Genomic DNA, 19,465 nt, shown 5'->3' with positions numbered 1-19,465 from the left:
AGTAATAGTACGGTGGAGGTTGGTAAGGGGTTAAAATAAAACATTACTTTAGGAAGCCATTGGGGAAAAATTAGTATCTCCTTTACATCTCGCCTTGACTAGCTACATTTTGCAAAGTACATGGTAGGCAATTTTAGACATATTAGAATAGTAATAAGACTTCATGATAGTGATTAATAAAGTAGTCACTACCAATACTCATGGTACACGATCCGATGCCTGAGGCAAAAGAAAGTAGGGGAAATTTATTAAAAATAAATACACTTAAACTTCATTTAAAGGAATTATGCTTTAATGATGCCACAGAGCATTCACTTTTCATATTTCTTACATAAGTTCTTTGCAGGGTCACAGATAACTTTACAATACATGTAGAGGAAGGTAAATGTGTGATAATCGTTCCACTGCTCTGACCACTATTCATACGTAGAGCAGCATCCTTCAAGTCTATGACTATCCATCTATGATTGGATTACACTGGAAAAAGAGAAGAAACAATTCCAGCCATGAAGGGGCAAAAGAAGTGGTAATATTCCTCTACTAACTTCTAGTGATGGATGAGGCAGAAAAAGCAGGTAACCCAAGATCGAGGTGGCTCGAAATCCAAAGCAAAGACGTGTAGCTTTTTCTATAGTTTTGGCTCCTACAATATAATCAAGGAATAAAGAAACATAATGCAGACTGTTCCTGAGGTTAGATATAGAAATTAAAAATATTGTATGGGTTGAGTGATATCCTTACACACTATAAGAATCTCTAATATTTTGGTGCAGCGCAATGGCCCAGTGGTTAGCACTACAGCTTTGCAGCGCTGGAGTCCTGGGTTCAAATCCCACCAACTACATCTGCAAGGGGATTGTATGTTCTCCCCGTGTTTGTGTGGGTTTCCTCCAGGTTCTCCAGTTTCCTCCCACACTCCAAAGACATACTGATAGGGAATGTAGGTTGTGAGCCCCAATGGGGACAGTGATGATGATGTCTGTAAAGTGCTGCAGAATATTATGGCGCTATATAATTGAGTAAGTAAAATAAATAGGAAGGAAAATCTATGGGCACATTTCCACGTAGACTTTTAATTACATAGGGTGCAAAGGTAGAGGTAACATACTGCATCCTATGATTCCCATTATTTAAAAAAAGAAAAGCATACAACATAGTAATTAAAGGGGTTGTCCAGCCAGAAAAAAATAGACATAAATTATCTGATAAAAAATAAAAAGTGACTTAGAACTTGACTTCTATTACGCCTGTTGCCCCTCCCTGCTCTGGTCTGTGGTTGCACTTTCAGTGTTTTCTGTGTCATCATATGACACTTATTCCCGTAGATCAGCCAGCTCCTTTTTTGCTATAGGCAATGATTAAACAGAGTGGGGGGTTGGCTTAGCTATTAAAATGAGCAGTCAGACCTCTTCACACAATGTTCCGGTCTAAGGCCATCACAGGAAGCGCCACTTGGCATCAAGCACAGGACCGGAAGCGAAGCTGCCAGAACCGCTTACCGGATCCTCTACTAGCAGATTCGACACTTGGAGCAATTGAACTATATCACTTACTGTTTAAAGTTAATTTATGTATGTGGGTGAGGCGGGGGGGGGGGGGTGGACATTATCTTTAGTGTAGATTGCGCTCAAAAGGTTTATTAATGAATAGGGTGGTACTGGCCTATAAGAAGATCCTGGGGGGCAGGGACAAGGGTCTAACACAATATCAGAGTCCAGGAAATGGGAACCTCATTTGAAGTTGATATGCAGCCCAATCATTGATGATAGAAATAACTTATGAGTTGATTCACACAGAGTAAACTATTTGAGGACCAACGTTCAATCTATACAGATAGGATAATTGTTCAGTGCTGCATGTCATACGCGGCTTTCCTCCTCTCTCACGGTTTGTGCACTGTATGGCATATTCGCACTGAAATTGTGTCCTCATTGGGGTCGTAGCACTTACTGGCTATTTGTGACACTACATCATCATCTCTGTGTAAGTGCAATCGAAAGGAGGAGGCCGACTGTGTGTGTAAGTGGGTAGATTGCCAAACCGGTGTCACTGTCAATACACCCTAGTCACTGGCGGACACAGAGAGAAAAGGGCCCATGTGCAAGAACAGTATATGGGTCCTTTGCAGTACAATAGGTCATCATTATGAACAATCCCACTTACTTTGGAGGTAGAAATGGGCCCCCTTACCCTTTCGGCCCCTGTGCGGCTGCACAGATTGCACCAATGATATGTCTGCCCTTGACCCTATTAGAAGTGAGGCCTATGGTAGACAGTGACAGCTTGGAGTAGAGGACTGATGAGAGATGTGCCAGCGGGAGAATGAGCGGCGTGAAGTCCAACTGAAGAGCATTTAATGCACCGTTTGTAACATTCAAGAACTTGTGCCTCTCGATGAGCAAAAATGTTCAGCTGCCAATTATCTAAAGTCCATCAATCCACTTGTGCCTTTACATCCTGATAATTTAAAGGAGCGCTATTCTTCACTTATTATGACCCCCCCTTATAATATGAGCACGGGTGCAGAGATAGAAAAAGTCTCTTTTTTGTGAGTACACAGATTAGATAAAGAAAACAAGGAAAGCCCCGTTAATGATGAGACCTGAGTTTAATAGCGGTTTAGTGTAGAATTTAATTGAAAGTGCCCAAGTGCTCGCTGTAATAATTTCCTCCGATGGACCAAGCACACATCAGTCCATCACTGGTAATGGATAAAGATGTAACCATTAGCTTCTCTACATTAGGACATCTAATAGGAGCCCTCAATTATAAGGATCAGTGTGATAGCATATAACCTTTAAGGTACAAAGCATCTAAGGAAAGCTAATGTTCTACCTCCTTCATAAAGTAGAGGAATTTCTAGAAGACATTTCAAGTATGCATGTCGCGTGAGGCGCAGTTTTCCTCCTTCTAATTGCAGCCTGTCTTTATCTGCTGATCGGTAGATTCTAATAAAAAGACCTCTAGTCTGACTTGTTTTACATTGATACCATAAAATAACCATTACCATCGAACGGCAATTAAAATACACAGGCAGGCAATTATTTCTCACTGGGTTGATGTTAGCCGGTTAATATTCTTTATCGGCTTTCTAGAAAATTGATCAGATACCAGAGTTTTTCATTTATGACCTTTTATTACATCATACATATTCACTTTAAAACTTTAAAGTCTATTATGACTGAATGCAAAACATTCGAAAAGCTATAATCTTTCTCTGCTGCAGAGGATAAGTAAGAGTCAGTTCTCACAATTGGGCAGGTTTTGCATACCACATAGTGACCATCAGTAAGGATTTTTGCAATTACCCAGCCTTTCTACAGTCTTGTGTTAAAATATGCAGTGTGCCTTAGTTTAGTACATATACATCCTGCAAACCTGCAAAATGTTCACATGTAGATTCCCAAACATGGGATAAACATGCTTCTCTAAAGTGGTCCCTTTCTGGCCATAGGTTATGTGCCATCCCAGCCTTGGGGAGGTGTGTAATCAGTTACACTTTCATCTTTTCTTTGCCTAAACATTTTTGCTACTAACTTTTCCGGCACATCTCCAACCTGTGCATAAACATCCCACCCTCCTGCTATCATACATATACTGCCCTAAAAATAATAGTAACACAAAGATAGTGTCCCAAACAGTAATACTGCCTACTTTGTGCAACACATAGTAATAGTAGCCTCTAATTGCTGACAAAAAATTATAGTGTCCACCTTTGGCCCTACACAATAAAAAAAGCACCTTTGTGCGGCACACAATAGTGCCCTCTTTATGCTACTGTGCATGTTTGGTGCCCATGAAACTCTAATGCTAAATAACTGATACTCCCTACACATTAAAGAACACACCCTCACAGTAGAAAATGTCCCTCTAAACAGTAATCATGCCAACATAGTTCCATCCATATACATTGCACCTGCCTGCATGGGTGGGTGTTGAAGCTGCCCACCATCCTGGATGGATCCCAGCCTACTTTCAGTAAGTGATATGCAGCGCCCCAGAGTCCTGGTCGTTGCAGTACTGTGGCTCCGCCACTATGGGGAGCCATGGTGCGTCCGATGGCACTGAAGGAGTTCATCTGATCAGGTATCACAGACACCAATACATTTCACAGCTGGGCCTCCGGGGGGGAGCTAAGGGTGCTATTCATTAGGCCACTCCCCCACCATAGTGGGTAAACTGGGGGTCAGGCAGGAAGTTAGGAGAGAAGGCTGACTGGATTGAACGAAGCAACACCTTGTGGCAGAGGGTGTTGTGGAGGAAGAGACAGTAGGGTCTCTGCCAGGGGTGGGATCCTGGCAGAGGCTTGGCATTGGAAAGAACGTAACGGGTCCGCGCCAGCTCCGGGAAGCGGCGGGACCCAAGAAAGGACGAGAAGCGAGATAGATTGTGCTGAGTGAGAAACGAGATCAAGCAATAGGAGAATTCCAGTAGGGGTCATGCTGTAAGACCGGAGCAACACCCTGCTGAGGCGCACTACCGGTGGCCGGAACGCCGAGGGAGTATTATAACATTCAGCTTCAAGCAATACTCTAAACAGCGGCAGGACAGTCAGTTTAAGGCGGGCTGTCTAACACATATCACCTATGAAGTCTTGGGAGGCAATTGCGGGAGAGGGGCGTCTCTAGGGTCCCGGAAGAACTCCAGGCCTATCCGACAAACGGGTGCCGTTCTAACTGTAACATCAGGAAGGGACGGAAGATTAGAAGAACATCATTTAATCGAGTTGTGAGGGAACTTAAGAAACAGACACAACGGTTGTGGGGTACTTTCCGTAAGCACAGCAGGGAAGGACTACAACACATAGCGCTAAGAAGGAAGGCACCGATTTCCACCTGTGAAGTGAACTCTGGAGGTGCCATTGGACCGGCCGGACTTGCGCAGCTTGGTGAACCGCATTCTGGACTGAGGACTCAGAGATCTCCAGTAAAGAGGTAAAGAGACTGCAACCTGGTGTCCTCGTTATTTACCGCGACCTGCACCCCACAACTGCACCGTTACAACACGACTTATTGCACCGGACGTCCCCCACTGACAGACAGGGCCACGGACCGGGTCTAGCCACCGTGACAACCCCAGGACTGAAACTCAGAGGCCCGGCTCCGGGTACCCCTCGGCCCTGCGGCGGTGTGGGGGCGCGCCGCAAACTTGGCGTCACGAACAGGATCTACTTAAGCCTGAAGAATCAGGTCATGTGTGCCTTGGAACTGTGATTTGTTGTGCCTGAACTGTATTTTATTGCAAAGACTGTGGATTGTCACTTGCCGCCAAAAGTTCGCGCCAAAATCCGCCGTCATTACAGCGCTGAGGAGAGCGCAGGAAGAGAGGAGGGGCGTGGAGTAGGCGTAGACAAGCTCGAGAGCGCGAAGAACAATGGCCGCCCAGTCTAAACATTTCTTGGTCCTGAGGACGTCTCCGTCAACAGCCGAGGTCCGCCTCCTAATCCTGTTTGGAGGGTGGAGACTATGGAGGCGAGGCCGCCCACGAAAGAGACCGCGGGAAGAGGACACTGGAGAAGAGGCCAAGATGGCGACACCAGGAGCACCGCGTGGGGCTGACCCGATCCGGCTTGAGGCTGCGCAATCCGACACAGCCCCAGAAACGCCAGCGCTGCGGGGTCTGACCCTTGCGGAGCCACCGATGGGCCGACCCCTCTTGCCGTTGTCTGAGGAGTGTGCGGCTGCAGCCGAGGCCCGACAGCTAGCCCGCCGACTGGAGGATGATGCCCGCGTGCTTACTCGGCTGGGCCAACCAACGGAGATCCGCTTGTCCCCGGTGTCCCCTGCTCCTCCCCACCTGGCCGCGGCTGAAGGTACGCTACCGACGCCGGGCCTCAAGATCATGCCGGACGCCGAGCATCTACGGTGTCTGATGGCAGCGTGGCGGAGCCGAACCCAGCCTGCAACGCAGATTGATCTGGTCAGAGCCCCGGCGATCCCGCCATCACACTGGGGTGTGGTAATCTCATTCAACCCCCGATATGGACGCGGGGTTATCCAGGAAATTGGGGAGCCACTGCAAATCCACGTGGAACGGGAAGAAGTGGAGCCCTGCAGCGGAAGATTTCCCCGCGACCTGGAGCCAGGTGATGCGGTGACGTACACCCGATGGAGGAGGGCTACGGGAGAAGCTGGCTGGATGGCGCGAGGCGTACAGCGGTGTACTGCCTTCCAGGCTGCTGCCGGAACACCGGAAGAGGGTGACTCCGTGGGGAAAGCAGCGGAGCCCGGCCCCGCGGAACCACGAGAAGCCCGGCCTCGCCGTGCCCCGGAGGGACGTGTGCGCCTGCCAGTGAGAAGGGCTTCCCGGCGAGGGATCTTATCGCTGCTGGGATCGGAACCGCGTCCTGGCTCACCAGTGTGATCCGTTGGCCTGGTGAGGCCAGATCAGAGACCATCCGGTTCCCCAAAGAACGAGTAAGCATGATTGCTTTATTAATATGTATATAGTTTTTAACTGTTTGTTTCCTGATCGTTGCTGCTAAACCCGTCCAGGGTTAACAATTTATGGATCCCTTAGTTGACCCGGGATCCTTATTGTTTGTTTTTCTACAGTTTTGCACAAGTTTTACAAACTGAGAAATCATGAACAGTGCATGATCCAAACTTTCTTGTAAATAGTTTGCACCTTATTAAAGGCGCTTCCTACTGGTTTTATTTAAAGACTCTTTGCGAAGATACCGTTCTGGAACCTTTGCTGAACAAAGACTGGTAGGCTGAGAAGACGAGCTACCTCAGAAAGACTTGATCCTCTTTTAAAGGGGATGTCCAACAGCGTACTTACGAGAGATACTGTTTTAAGAACAGTAATGCCATGATAATGTTGGAATGAGAAAAGTTGCATGTGTTTTAACTAGTTAAATGTAAAGAAATACTGATGATGATGCTCTGGAAGAAATGTAACTGTTTTGCATATAAGAAAGTAATAATGAAGGTGAGGATAGAAGGTAAACCCTGAGTCCCCATAGAAAGTTAATAATGTGTTACTAAGGACAGAAAGTGAACCCGTAGGGGTTAGTGAGTGAGTCCTAATAGGAGCCAAGTAGAGCCGGCTCCATGTTCTCTAATTGAAAGGAATGTTATGTCTATACCATGTATAGTAGAGAAAGGCAGTAGGCCCTGGCTGAACGGGGCGGTCCTGTAAAAAAAAGGAGAGGCAGTAGGTCTGGTGCCATAGGGACAGGCGGTCCTGCAGGTTCAAAGTAGGAGAATGAAAAGTTAACTTGCCCTGTAATGTGATTATGGGAAGGCCTTTAGCGAGCTAGGAGTGTATGTTCCTTGAAGGCAATGTTAAATTATTGTTCATTAAATTGCACTTAGTAGAATACCCGGTTGGGTAATGAGAGTTAATTGTAGCCTGTTGCTATGATATTTAACTATGTTTGTAACGTTCAAGTGTCCTCACCTCCCATAAAGGGAAGCCTGTTCAAGTATGCTTATGTTATTGCACTCAACAAAATTGTATGTCTTTTTGCTAACTTGTATTGTTGTTTTTCTTCCCAGTCCCGGAGTACTGTGTTTAACCAGGGGGGAGTGCAGCGCCCCAGAGTCCTGGTCGTTGCAGTACTGTGGCTCCGCCACTATGGGGAGCCATGGTGCGTCCGATGGCACTGAAGGAGTTCATCTGATCAGGTATCACAGACACCAATACATTTCACAGCTGGGCCTCCGGGGGGGAGCTAAGGGTGCTATTCATTAGGCCACTCCCCCACCATAGTGGGTAAACTGGGGGTCAGGCAGGAAGTTAGGAGAGAAGGCTGACTGGATTGAACGAAGCAACACCTTGTGGCAGAGGGTGTTGTGGAGGAAGAGACAGTAGGGTCTCTGCCAGGGGTGGGATCCTGGCAGAGGCTTGGCATTGGAAAGAACGTAACGGGTCCGCGCCAGCTCCGGGAAGCGGCGGGACCCAAGAAAGGACGAGAAGCGAGATAGATTGTGCTGAGTGAGAAACGAGATCAAGCAATAGGAGAATTCCAGTAGGGGTCATGCTGTAAGACCGGAGCAACACCCTGCTGAGGCGCACTACCGGTGGCCGGAACGCCGAGGGAGTATTATAACATTCAGCTTCAAGCAATACTCTAAACAGCGGCAGGACAGTCAGTTTAAGGCGGGCTGTCTAACACATATCACCTATGAAGTCTTGGGAGGCAATTGCGGGAGAGGGGCGTCTCTAGGGTCCCGGAAGAACTCCAGGCCTATCCGACAAACGGGTGCCGTTCTAACTGTAACATCAGGAAGGGACGGAAGATTAGAAGAACATCATTTAATCGAGTTGTGAGGGAACTTAAGAAACAGACACAACGGTTGTGGGGTACTTTCCGTAAGCACAGCAGGGAAGGACTACAACACATAGCGCTAAGAAGGAAGGCACCGATTTCCACCTGTGAAGTGAACTCTGGAGGTGCCATTGGACCGGCCGGACTTGCGCAGCTTGGTGAACCGCATTCTGGACTGAGGACTCAGAGATCTCCAGTAAAGAGGTAAAGAGACTGCAACCTGGTGTCCTCGTTATTTACCGCGACCTGCACCCCACAACTGCACCGTTACAACACGACTTATTGCACCGGACGTCCCCCACTGACAGACAGGGCCACGGACCGGGTCTAGCCACCGTGACAACCCCAGGACTGAGACTCAGAGGCCCGGCTCCGGGTACCCCTCGGCCCTGCGGCGGTGTGGGGGCGCGCCGCAGATACACAGATTTAACAAATAACAGGAACCTTTATTGAAGTCCCTTCTAATACTGAGGTTTATACTTAAACATTGCAAATGTAAAGTAGTCACAGCAGAGGCCTTTGACATCATCTCTCTTCAGGGCGTGTTTCCATTTAAGACTCACGTCACATACCAGCACAATTCTCTCAGGCCCTTGTTCTCCGGTCCACTCCATAGGACTTGTTATATACATTTATGACTACTCTCCCATTTGCATAGGCAGGACCTTTTTGGGTATGCTTCTATTTAGGCAGTGCAGGATAGCCCTCAACTGGATTCCTGACGTATTTCTCACAAGCTTCAAAGGACTACTACTCGATCTTTCACAAACATGACACTTCCCCACCTTGGCATCCACAGCACACAAGTGGGCTCTTATCAGACATGATGGTGGCATCCTTTCCCTTTGTGGAGTAATCACAACCAACAGCTAACAGGCAAAATCTCTTCTTGGCCACACACTCACGTGATACCCTATGGCGGACTGTCTCCAATGCCTTAGGCAGCCACGGCAGGCCTCATAATGCACTTCAACTAGCCAAAACATGCTTCTAGTGGGTCTGTCTCTAGGCTGTACATCACAGGCTGATCCAACTGATGCATCCATGACCAACCCTGACCAGAGAGAAGAACTGGCTAAAGTACACCAAGAGAGGTCACGTGTTCTCACTGGTGTCACACATCCTGTATGTTTACCATTACGATACAAGACATACCCCCATACCCCCACAGTCATCCAGGACCTCCAACTTACCACTCATTGATACTACCCAGAGTGTATGGCCAAGCAGCCAGCCTACATGCACATCCTACCCTTTTTTGCTTGTTCCCACAAATCAAACTCCAAAAGACACCAAAAGGCACGTAGTTTAATATAAGAGCAATAGTGAGGTGGTGGTCTGGAGTAATTAATCATAGTATTCAAGTGTATTGACATCTCGATGACACAGTTGATGTCAAGAGTGGTCATCAAAGAGGGATTTGAGGCAGGGACAGAAAGAATACGGCCCTTGTACAAGAACCGGATATTCACCGTTTGTAATCCAATAGTTTATGATAATGCACCTCTACATGTGTCTGTGAGAGAATTTTCTTGCTGCTTTGGAGGTTGACGTGGGTCCTCTTTAGGGTTCCTGTTCAGCTGCACAGGTAGCATTATTGGTATGTCCACCCCTGATATCCGGCCATCTTGTAAACCAAGGAGACAGAAGAGGTACCAGGTATAAACAGGTCAAAAGATGGTCTGTAAAGAGGTACAGGATCACCAGCAGAGTCTATGTGTCACCAAAATAACAAATTTATAGACACGACCAGTCAAATCAGGTCACTAAAACTAGCTGCATAGAAGAAAGGTCTCTATCACTGACACCCATACTGATATTTGTGAAGGGTTTAAAAACATTAACTCCCAGCCAGCTTAACCTTTAATGAGACTTGCTGGAAAAAATTTGCTTAAAGCCCTTTAATGTTGATTGAAAATGTGAAAAATTCAACTTTCTTGAATTCTGTGCTGAGAGAAAATAACTTGAACGCTTCCGACTCTGGTTCCTCAAATTTTCCAAAGCTCCAAATTAAAGGGAACCTGTCAGGTTTTAATCATGTATGCTTTCCTTACTGAATAAAATAAAACAATGGAAAGAGGATGGTGCCTCGTGTGATACATTTTGACAAATTAGTATATAAAGCAGAGGTAATCATTGTTAGAAACGTATACCACCCTTTACACGGTAAAGGGAACAGTAGGGTCTGCTGATGCTTGGCACCTTCTAGGATGCCTTACTTTCTACAAAGGCATTCCAAACTGTTCACCAAGTATAGGGTTTGTTTTCTGCTATATACAGTTGAGTGTAAATGTAAGGGGGTTGCAAAGACTGTAAAGATCCCATCACCCTTCTCTAGGTCCAATGTTGATAATTGCGTATGTTTTAATATCTAGTGCTGCTATGTATAGAATGTTATTTCTGTGTGTGAATTGTGAATAGGGAAAGCGTAGTAAACGTTTGGGGCGACTAGAGGGGGTGTATTAGGAGCACACAGTAGCCCTGTAAATAGTTACCATAGGAGGAGCTAACTGCGGGTAAGTCGGTGAGCATCCGGCATTAGGGCAGTATGGCCTTAGAGCCCGGACAGGGAGGTCTGCTCTGTAATGTTTAAAGCTAGAAGCCCAGTCGTCCAAGGCCAGTAGGCCAGAAAGTACAGCAGCACAGGAACACAGGTGGCTCTAACATGTTGCAGCTTATTACATGGGCAGAAGCCCATGTCTGGTGTGAAACGGACAGGGAACCTCCTAAAAATAGTGAAGCTGGACAGGGAGGAAGCTGCGGTCCCGGACAAGACAGCACGACCTGGGAACATGCTGAAGGACATGAGGGAGAGCACAGGTAAAGTGAAGAATGTAAACTGTGTGGAACCCAATGTTGATGCTGTAATTGATTTGGACATGCTGAGGAAAGAAACCAGTAAAGTTACTCATTTAAAGTTGGAGCTGGATTCTGTCTCTATTTGTGTGCAATCGTCGGGAGTGAGTCTGCAACAGACCAGAGGCGACCCTGATGGTTCAGAGAAAGGAGAGACAGGTACACTAACAAGGGAACATTGCTTTCATGTGGCAGGAGACAAGGGCGCGATTGGGAAATATATGTCAGCCACGAATACGGCCCTGGCTCCCCTCACATAAAAGTGTTTGCCCTCTTCCTGATTTCCTATTCTTTTGCATGTTTGCCATATTTAAATGTTTTAGGTGACAAACAAATTTAAATATTATGACAAAGATAACACAAGTAAACACAAAATGCAGTTTTTACATGAAGGTCTTTATTATTAAGGGAAAAAGAAATCCAAACCTAAAGGGCACTGTGTGAAAAAGTGATTGTCCCTTCCCCCATAAAACATACATTAAATGTGGGTTTATGACATCTTTGGGATGCTGAGTTCAAATTCCCTAGCAACATCCAGGCCTGATTACTGCCACATCTGTTCTCAATCAAGAAATCACTTAAATAGTACCTTAAAAGCTAGACATCATGCCACGATCCAAAGAAATTCTGGAACAAATGAGAAATAAAGTAATTGAGATCTATCAGTCTGGAAAAGGTTGCAAGAACATTTCTAAAGCCTTGGGACTGCGGTAAGCCACAGTGAGAGCCATTATCCACAAATGGTGAAAACATGGAACAGTGGTGAACCTTCCCAGGAAGCCGGCCAAACTTACCCCAAGAGCACAGCGACGACTTATCAAAGAGGTCACAAAAGACCTCACAACAACATCCAAAGAACTACATGCCTCACTTGCCTCTGTCAAGGTCAGTGTTCATGACTCCACTATAAGAAAGAGACTGGGCAAAAATGGCCTGTGTGGCTGAATTCCAAGAACTGTTGAGCAATAAGAACATAAAGGCTCATCTCAGTTTTGCCAGAAAACATCTTGATCATCCCAAAGACATTTTGGAGAATACTCTGTGGACTGACAAGACAAAAGTTAAACGTTTTGGAAGGTGTATGTCCTATTACATTTGGTGTTGAAGTAACACAGCATTTCAGAAAAGGAGCATCATACCAACAGAAAAATATGGTGGGGGTAGTGTGATGGTCTGGGGCTGTTGTGCTGCTTCAGGAAATGGAAGACTTGCTGTGGTAAATGGAACCATGAATTCTGCTGTCTACCAAAAAATCCTGAAGGAGAATGTCCAGCCATCTGTTTGTGACCTCAAGCTGAAGTGCACTTGGGTTATGCAGCAAGAAAATGATCCAAAATCCTCCCTCATGCACCTTGACTGACAGCCTATTCTGCACACATACTCTGCACAAACATGCTGCAGAGCAGGCTGTCAGTCAAAGTACAGGGGGAGTGACAACAGCTCTCTTATAGTATATTGAGCAGTGGCAGTAACAGCTGGAAGTGAGCAGCTGCAGAGAGAATATAACTTAATCTTCTCTCTGCAGCCACTTTTTTTAGAAAGCCAGATATACATAATTAAAACACTAATTACCTTCAGATTAGCACTGTATCTGAAGGTGAATGGCTTTTTGTAGCTGATAGGTTACCTTTATTGTCTAAAGTCAGCCAAACGTATCGGTAAGAGGTGCACCAATCTCACAGTGTGGCCACAACCTCAGTGTAGCTCATAGGTTGGCCCTGGCTGGGGATTCCTCTCCATGGCAGCACAGGAAGCACGGACACAACAGACTCCTCGGATATAGGCCACGTTCCCACTTTCAGTAATTGGTCAGTATTAGTGATGAGCGAATATACTCGATACTCAAGATTTCCCGAGCATGCTCGGGTGTCCTTCGAGTATTTGTAAGTACTTGGAGATTTAGTTTTCATTGCCGCAGCTGAATGATTTACATCTGTTAGCCAGCATGAGTACATGTGGGGGCTGACTGGTTGCTAGTGAATCCCCACATGTAATCAAGCTGGCTAACAGATGTAAATCATTCAGCTGCGGCACTGAAAACTTAATCTCCGACTACTTACAAATACTCGAAGGACACCCAAGCGTGCTCGGTAAATCTCGAGTACCGAGTATATTCGCTCATCACTAGTCAGTATTTTACATCAGTATTTGTAAGCCAAAACCAGGAGTGGAACAATCAGAGGAAAAGTATAATAGAAACACGTCACCACTTCTGTGTTTTTCACCCGCTCCTGGTTTTGGCTTAGAAATACTGATGTAAAATACTGACCAAATATTGAACGTGTGACCGTAGCCATAAGCATAGGCTACACATGCCCAAGGCAAGGAAAGCAGTCACCATATAAATATTTATTTCGAGCAATGCAGTGCCATGCTCCATCTTTATACTGTGTCTAAATAATGTGATTTTTACACTCTGTAAGTATTGAAGCATTGACTCAATAAGAGCTGAATCACTTCCCTGTATATTATTTATACTGCTGGTTACAAGTTGTGAACCGCGGAGACACATCAATATTTTATAACTACCCCAGAGACACATCAAAGGCAGCACAGCGTTGGCGGCGCGGCGCATGTGAAGACTATATGGTACAACCCCATAGATCTTTATTGTTTCCCTTTCATGTTTTCCAAACAAAACTTATTTTCTGCAGGTTATAGCAGGTACGAGAGCTATTATTATGGTATGTCACCAGCAAAATGTGGGAGGGAGGGATAGAGGTGCATTTATTTTGGGTGAGCACTTAATTATTATCAAGTAGCACTAGAAAATGAATCATTTAAGAACAAATTGAGCAAAAATGAACTACCTACTGCATATCCATCTCATGACACCGAGGCGGTCCAAACAGAGAATTCTGAACAGCAAGTAATGGAGAGCAGGAGGATACCATTTTTTTATTATCTGTAATTGGCACCTACAACTGTTCAGAGTGGCATTTGGGATGTAATTTCAGTGGCTCGGGCTCCTCCACCCACATATTCCTGCTACAATTTTCCATGACCATGAAGCCAATTATCCTGGAGCAAACTGGAGATGATACAAGCAAACGCAGAGGAAATCTGCATCACCATATAAAGGTTTCCCCGATTAAGTAGACATTCCCTATTATTGAATATTATGGCATGTCTGTAGGATATAGTGCACCACATTCTGATCTCTAACCCCTAGGATGCTGGAATTAGAGAGGCCACTTCTCTTGCTTTGCTAACAATAACATCTTTCCGATGAGCGTTGTCAAAAGTTCTAACTACTCAGTGGCACAGAGAATGGGACCAACAAGGACCGGACCGCCTCTCATCAAGGCCTCTATGGTAGCCACAGGCTTTGTCTCTATGGCATTTACGTCCATGGTCATAGGCAATTCCTGTGTTGGAGCTATACCCAAAGGATATGGAATAATGTTTTATTTTTTAAAAAAAATGCTGCATGACTCCCTATGAATTTAGAGGCATGCTGTTGGTATAGCAAGGCACCAGAAAAGTTGATTGTTCGGAATTTATATGGAGACATAATACAAGACTACTCTCAACTCTGGGTAGTAGACAGAGGTCTTTGGGTAGGACACGGCCTTTGTAGTATTAATATTCCATAACAGAGCAGGTGAAGGATCTTCATGTAAAGGGGGCATCCTTATAAATCAGAACCACTTTATTTATGGCTCTTGCTTTGCACTGATGAGCGGCAAAAAAACCCTTGAAGCCGCTATCTGTACCTGAATCCTTTTTTGGGGGCAGTCTCTGGTTCAGCCGGTATGCTTTCTTTCTTCTGGAGTAGAGCTAATTTTTAAGTTGTTTTCCATTATCCATTACCTTTAAATTAGTTTCTCTACGCATCCCTGTGGATCCTCAATGAGAAGTAGGACCCCCCTGTGCTATGTGTAAGGCACCACACCTCCAATAATACAGTACCCTGCTCTACACCAATATGGGGCAAGAGCCCAAAAACAATTGTATGCAGATGTTTTCTTCTTCCTTTTCAACTGGTCTCTGGTTTGGCTGGTCTGAGATATCTGTATTTCTTTTGGAGCATCGATCGTAAGTATGCACTACATTAACTATGAAACCATGCTAACACCATTCTTGCCAGCAGACCAAACTTAGCCAGGATTATTGCTGCTCAAAAATATTGGAGCTGATGCAACCCTGACGACATTCTTGTAACATGGGGGTTGTTCCACAGCATTTTGGACTTTTTTAGTTTTGCTTGGCTTTATTGTTCCAATTTTGGCTACTGAAGTATGAATAACACCTGATAGCATCAGCTAACTTACTAAGGTTTTCCACTTTTTTTTCTGCACTGCAAGAAAGTAAAAGCAAAAAGCAGCAACTGTAATAAAGCTGATGTACAAACCTGCAGGATCTTGAATATAAAGACTATAGAGCTAATGCTAGTCTTAGGCTGAACCTGAACCTCTTCATTTTTAGTTTACACGAAAAGCAAGTACAAATTGGCAGTGGTGTTGGGTTCCCATCGACACATTCCAGCTGGTGTGGAGTAAACATGAGAACCGTGGTTCCCTGCCAGTCCTAAGACAAACAGGATGTGTAATGCTCCGAGACCTCGGTAAGAATAGTGAACACTTATAAACAGGAAGGGCACTGCATGTTACACAGAGCGCCCTCAACCACTGCGAAACCTCACAATAACCACACTGGGAGGCTGGGGCTGCCATTTATTTTACTAATATCAGTTCTTTTTCAGTTGTTTTATGATACACTTGAAAAATTTGATTGCACTTTATTTTTTTTAAATAGAGAAGTTTACAGGATTAATGACAATTCGTACATAAATGAGAATGAGTGGAAAATGTCAGATTATAGCTTATAAGATAGGTGGTGTTCAGGACTAAAGAACTACTTGAAAGGAAATTAAAATATAAATATTATATATTGTCCTGGGATGCACACTGACAGTAAAGGGCCCCTGCGTAGCACGTGTGTCTGGGCCACCGTAATGCCCAGTATCATATACAAAAATATGCACATCTTAATACATACACATGACGGAGGAATGGCTGAACTTTGCCTGGCTTGAACCACCCGCATTCTCCCTTTTCCTTTGCCCCCTTTAATAACAACAAACAGAAGGTTTAGATGAAATGGCTACAGCTGCCTTTATTAAATAACATTAATAATATTAATACTCATAACATATTAACAATTGGAGAGAGTTTTTGGAAGCTCAACAAATAAAATCCTTGTGGCATCATCTATTCTTCTTTGCCCCCAACTGCATTGCACTGATTGGGGGCCCTTCTGCTGGACGATGTCCCAAAAATTGTCCCTCTGAGACCTTTGAAGAGTAGGAACCCTAAGTATTTTTTTTCACCTGTTAAAGGGGATAGGGCCCTACAAAAACAGATCCACTCCTCCTTTTCTCATACCACTGATTGACTTTCCATTGCCCCGTTCCCACCAGCTGCCGTGATACAGTGCTTAACCCCGAGCAGCCGAACAATACCGAAATTTTTAGTTTTAATTCTCCAGTACTGCTAGCCTTCAATCAATCTTAGACAATGTAGAGTGGATGCCGATCCTCTAATGGGCTGGCCTTGTACTGCCCAGGCAAACCTTTGCACCCGGCTCCTTTAACCAATCAGATAGAACCATGCAATCCCTCAATCACTTAATCTACCCCCCACACACACTTTTCTGTGTAGGCCCTGCCTACTGCCTCCCTTTTAGCCCCTTTGTGCCCCAATACAAACCCTCAGTTACGCACACATATATACATAATACATATATGCACACAAACATATTGTATATAAAATACACATACACGTCCCACATGCACTACACATGGCAAGTTAGACTGTCAGAAGAATTTTTAATTTCCACCTTCCAGAGGTCATCGATGTAACAGCCACAACTTTTTTATTTATATAGAAATGTTACTATATGAAGTCTTGGTTTTTGCCATACCAACTGTAAGGTGTTTTTTTACTACCTTTTGCCATACACATATGTAAGCTTTACATGCATATTCATTTTTTGCTATGGATAAAATTGAAAAAAAGTACAATTTAAAAAAAAAAACCTTCAAATGGAAGTAGAGCATATATTACCATATACTGTGTGTGGCAGGCACAGAATGATTGTCCACTGTGCTGGCTGTTTTTTAACATTAGCGGGAAACAGAGATGAACAATTAGAAAAATGTATTAGTTATGTCTTTTTAGTTTAAGTAAGACATATTTTTGTGGAATTTTTGCCCAGATGTCTCCAACCAACCTTGGATCTAACATGGTGATATAATACAAATGTATAGAAATATGATTCTCCTTGTAGTTCTCTAGAATAATATTGTCATATTCGGGATCTATATGTAAATCCTATATATGCAATTGTAAAATGAATTTTTCATCTCAATCTGTATCACAAACTTCTATGAATTCCATAAATGTTGATATATTTCTTTTTTTACCACTCAGGGTGAAGCCTGCCTTATCAGATGAATAATTGGAATATCCTTTAGCAATGACTACGTGACTGCATTTCTTCATATTGACTTCTTAGCCAGCACAGAAACTTTCAGGAATCGGCATTCCAGATTTTCTTCAGCTCTTACTATGGAGTCGATAAATGTTTTTTTTCAAAGGATCTATGAGATGATACAAAATAAACATGAGCAAGGGATTTACAACACCATCTGCCTGGGTGTATTACTCGCCCTACCGGTACTTGTGTTACTCATTGCCAGCATTATTTGTTGTCACTTTTGCTGTTGTCGGACCAGAAAAAGTAACACGCTGAAACCTCCGCCGGGCAAAAAGAAGAAGAAGAAAAATGAAGAAGAGGACTTGTGGATACCAAGTCCACAGGCCAAGTCCATCATGCTGGAAAAAGTGCCTTCATTTTCTGTATAGCTGGGGATGAAATTGGACTATGGTTGGCTTATCTGCTGGAGCTAAATGCAAAGTAAACATCAACTATTTTGCTAGGAGCTACATCAACCTGCTGCATGAGGATGGGCAATATCCATCAGTTCTATCCATCCAGGACTTGGGGGACAAAAAGTCATACACATTTCCTTTATTATGCCATAAACAAGAAAGGATGGAATATTACGGAGGTGTAACAAATACTCAGGCTCGATAAACCCCTATGATTCTCTGGAGTGACAGGAGTTTTTGGAAAGGCCAAGAAAAATTTCCACTGGACAGTACAAATGTCAATGTGTATCTATAGGGTGGTGCAGAGGTCGAGTCCTCATGCCCCCCTGCGGCTCTGCCACATGGCAGGTGGGGGGACTCTGTTACAAATTTTGTTTTTGAGCCCTGGAGCTTCAACTTAATTTCACATGTCGCTAGAAAATTACTTATTGTTTAAATCAGCGTGTTTTTTTTAATGTTAAATGCTTTATTTTATATTTTTTTACATATTATTATAAATAATAAAAATGCTTGCTATTTCCACAAAGATGCTAGGCCTAATTTAAGACTTCCAATTCCTATTGGACATATAAACATTAGCAGCAAAAGAGTGACTCAGATTCTCTTTTTTTATTCTGAAGTTTAATCTGTGCATGATCTAATGTGGGCTAAGGTCATTATTAAGAGAGGGGGAGAAGGTAAGCTGTGACCAGTGGCATCATTATGAAGAGAGGGGGAGAAGGTAAGCTGTGACCAGTGGCATTATCATGAAGAGAGGGGGAGAAGGTAAGCTGTGACCAGTGGCATCCTTATGAAGACAGGGGAAGAAGGTAAGCTGTGACCAGTGGCATCATTATGAAGACAGGGGGAGAAGGTAAGCTGTGACCAGTGGCGTCATTATGAGAGGGGGCGAAGGTAAGCTGTGACCAGTGGCATTATCATGAAGAGAGGGGGAGAAGGTAAGCTGTGACCAGTGGCATCATTATGAAGACAGGGGGAGAAGGTAAGCTGTGACCAGTGGCATCATTATGAAGAGAGGGGGAGAAGGTAAGCTGTGACCAGTGGCATTATCATGAAGAGAGGGGGAGAAGGTAAGCTGTGACCAGTGGCATCCTTATGAAGACAGGGGGAGAAGGTAAGCTGTGACCAGTGGCATCATTATGAAGACAGGGGGAGAAGGTAAGCTGTGACCAGTGGCATCATTATGAAGAGAGGGGGAGAAGGTAAGCTGTGACCAGTGGCATCATTATGAAGAGAGGGGGAGAAGGTAAGCTGTGACCAGTGGCATCATTATGAAGAGAGGGGGTGAAGGTAAGCTGTGACCAGTGGCATCATTATGAAGAGAGGGGGAGATGGTAAGCTGTGACCAGTGGCATCATTATGAAGACAGGGGGAGAAGGTAAGCTGTGACCAGTGGCATTATCATGAAGAGAGGGGGAGAAGGTAAGCTGTGACCAGT

At 44.5% G+C, this 19,465-nt stretch overlaps 1 protein-coding gene across 3 annotated transcripts in view; it reads left to right on the top strand.

Moving 5' to 3' along the window:
- The window catches only part of KIAA0040 (KIAA0040 ortholog), a 57,692-nt gene extending 38,804 nt beyond the window's left edge, over positions 1-18,888 (top strand). For 2 of the 3 annotated variants that reach the window (XM_077277680.1, XM_077277678.1), the window contains one exon: positions 17,566-18,888. In XM_077277680.1, coding sequence (XP_077133795.1) covers positions 17,704-18,000 — 297 coding nt within the window. In that variant the 5' untranslated portion in view covers positions 17,566-17,703 and the 3' untranslated portion in view covers positions 18,001-18,888. Of the gene's footprint in view, positions 1-15,559; positions 15,699-17,565 lie in introns of all 3 variants that reach the window. The other variant, XM_077277679.1, reaches the window with a different exon arrangement.
- The last annotated feature ends 577 nt before the right edge of the window (positions 18,889-19,465 follow it).

Source organism: Ranitomeya variabilis, chromosome 8 (genome assembly GCF_051348905.1).
Source record: "Ranitomeya variabilis isolate aRanVar5 chromosome 8, aRanVar5.hap1, whole genome shotgun sequence".
Classification (NCBI taxonomy): domain Eukaryota; kingdom Metazoa; phylum Chordata; class Amphibia; order Anura; family Dendrobatidae; genus Ranitomeya; species Ranitomeya variabilis.
This window is presented reverse-complemented; position numbering and strand designations above follow the sequence as displayed.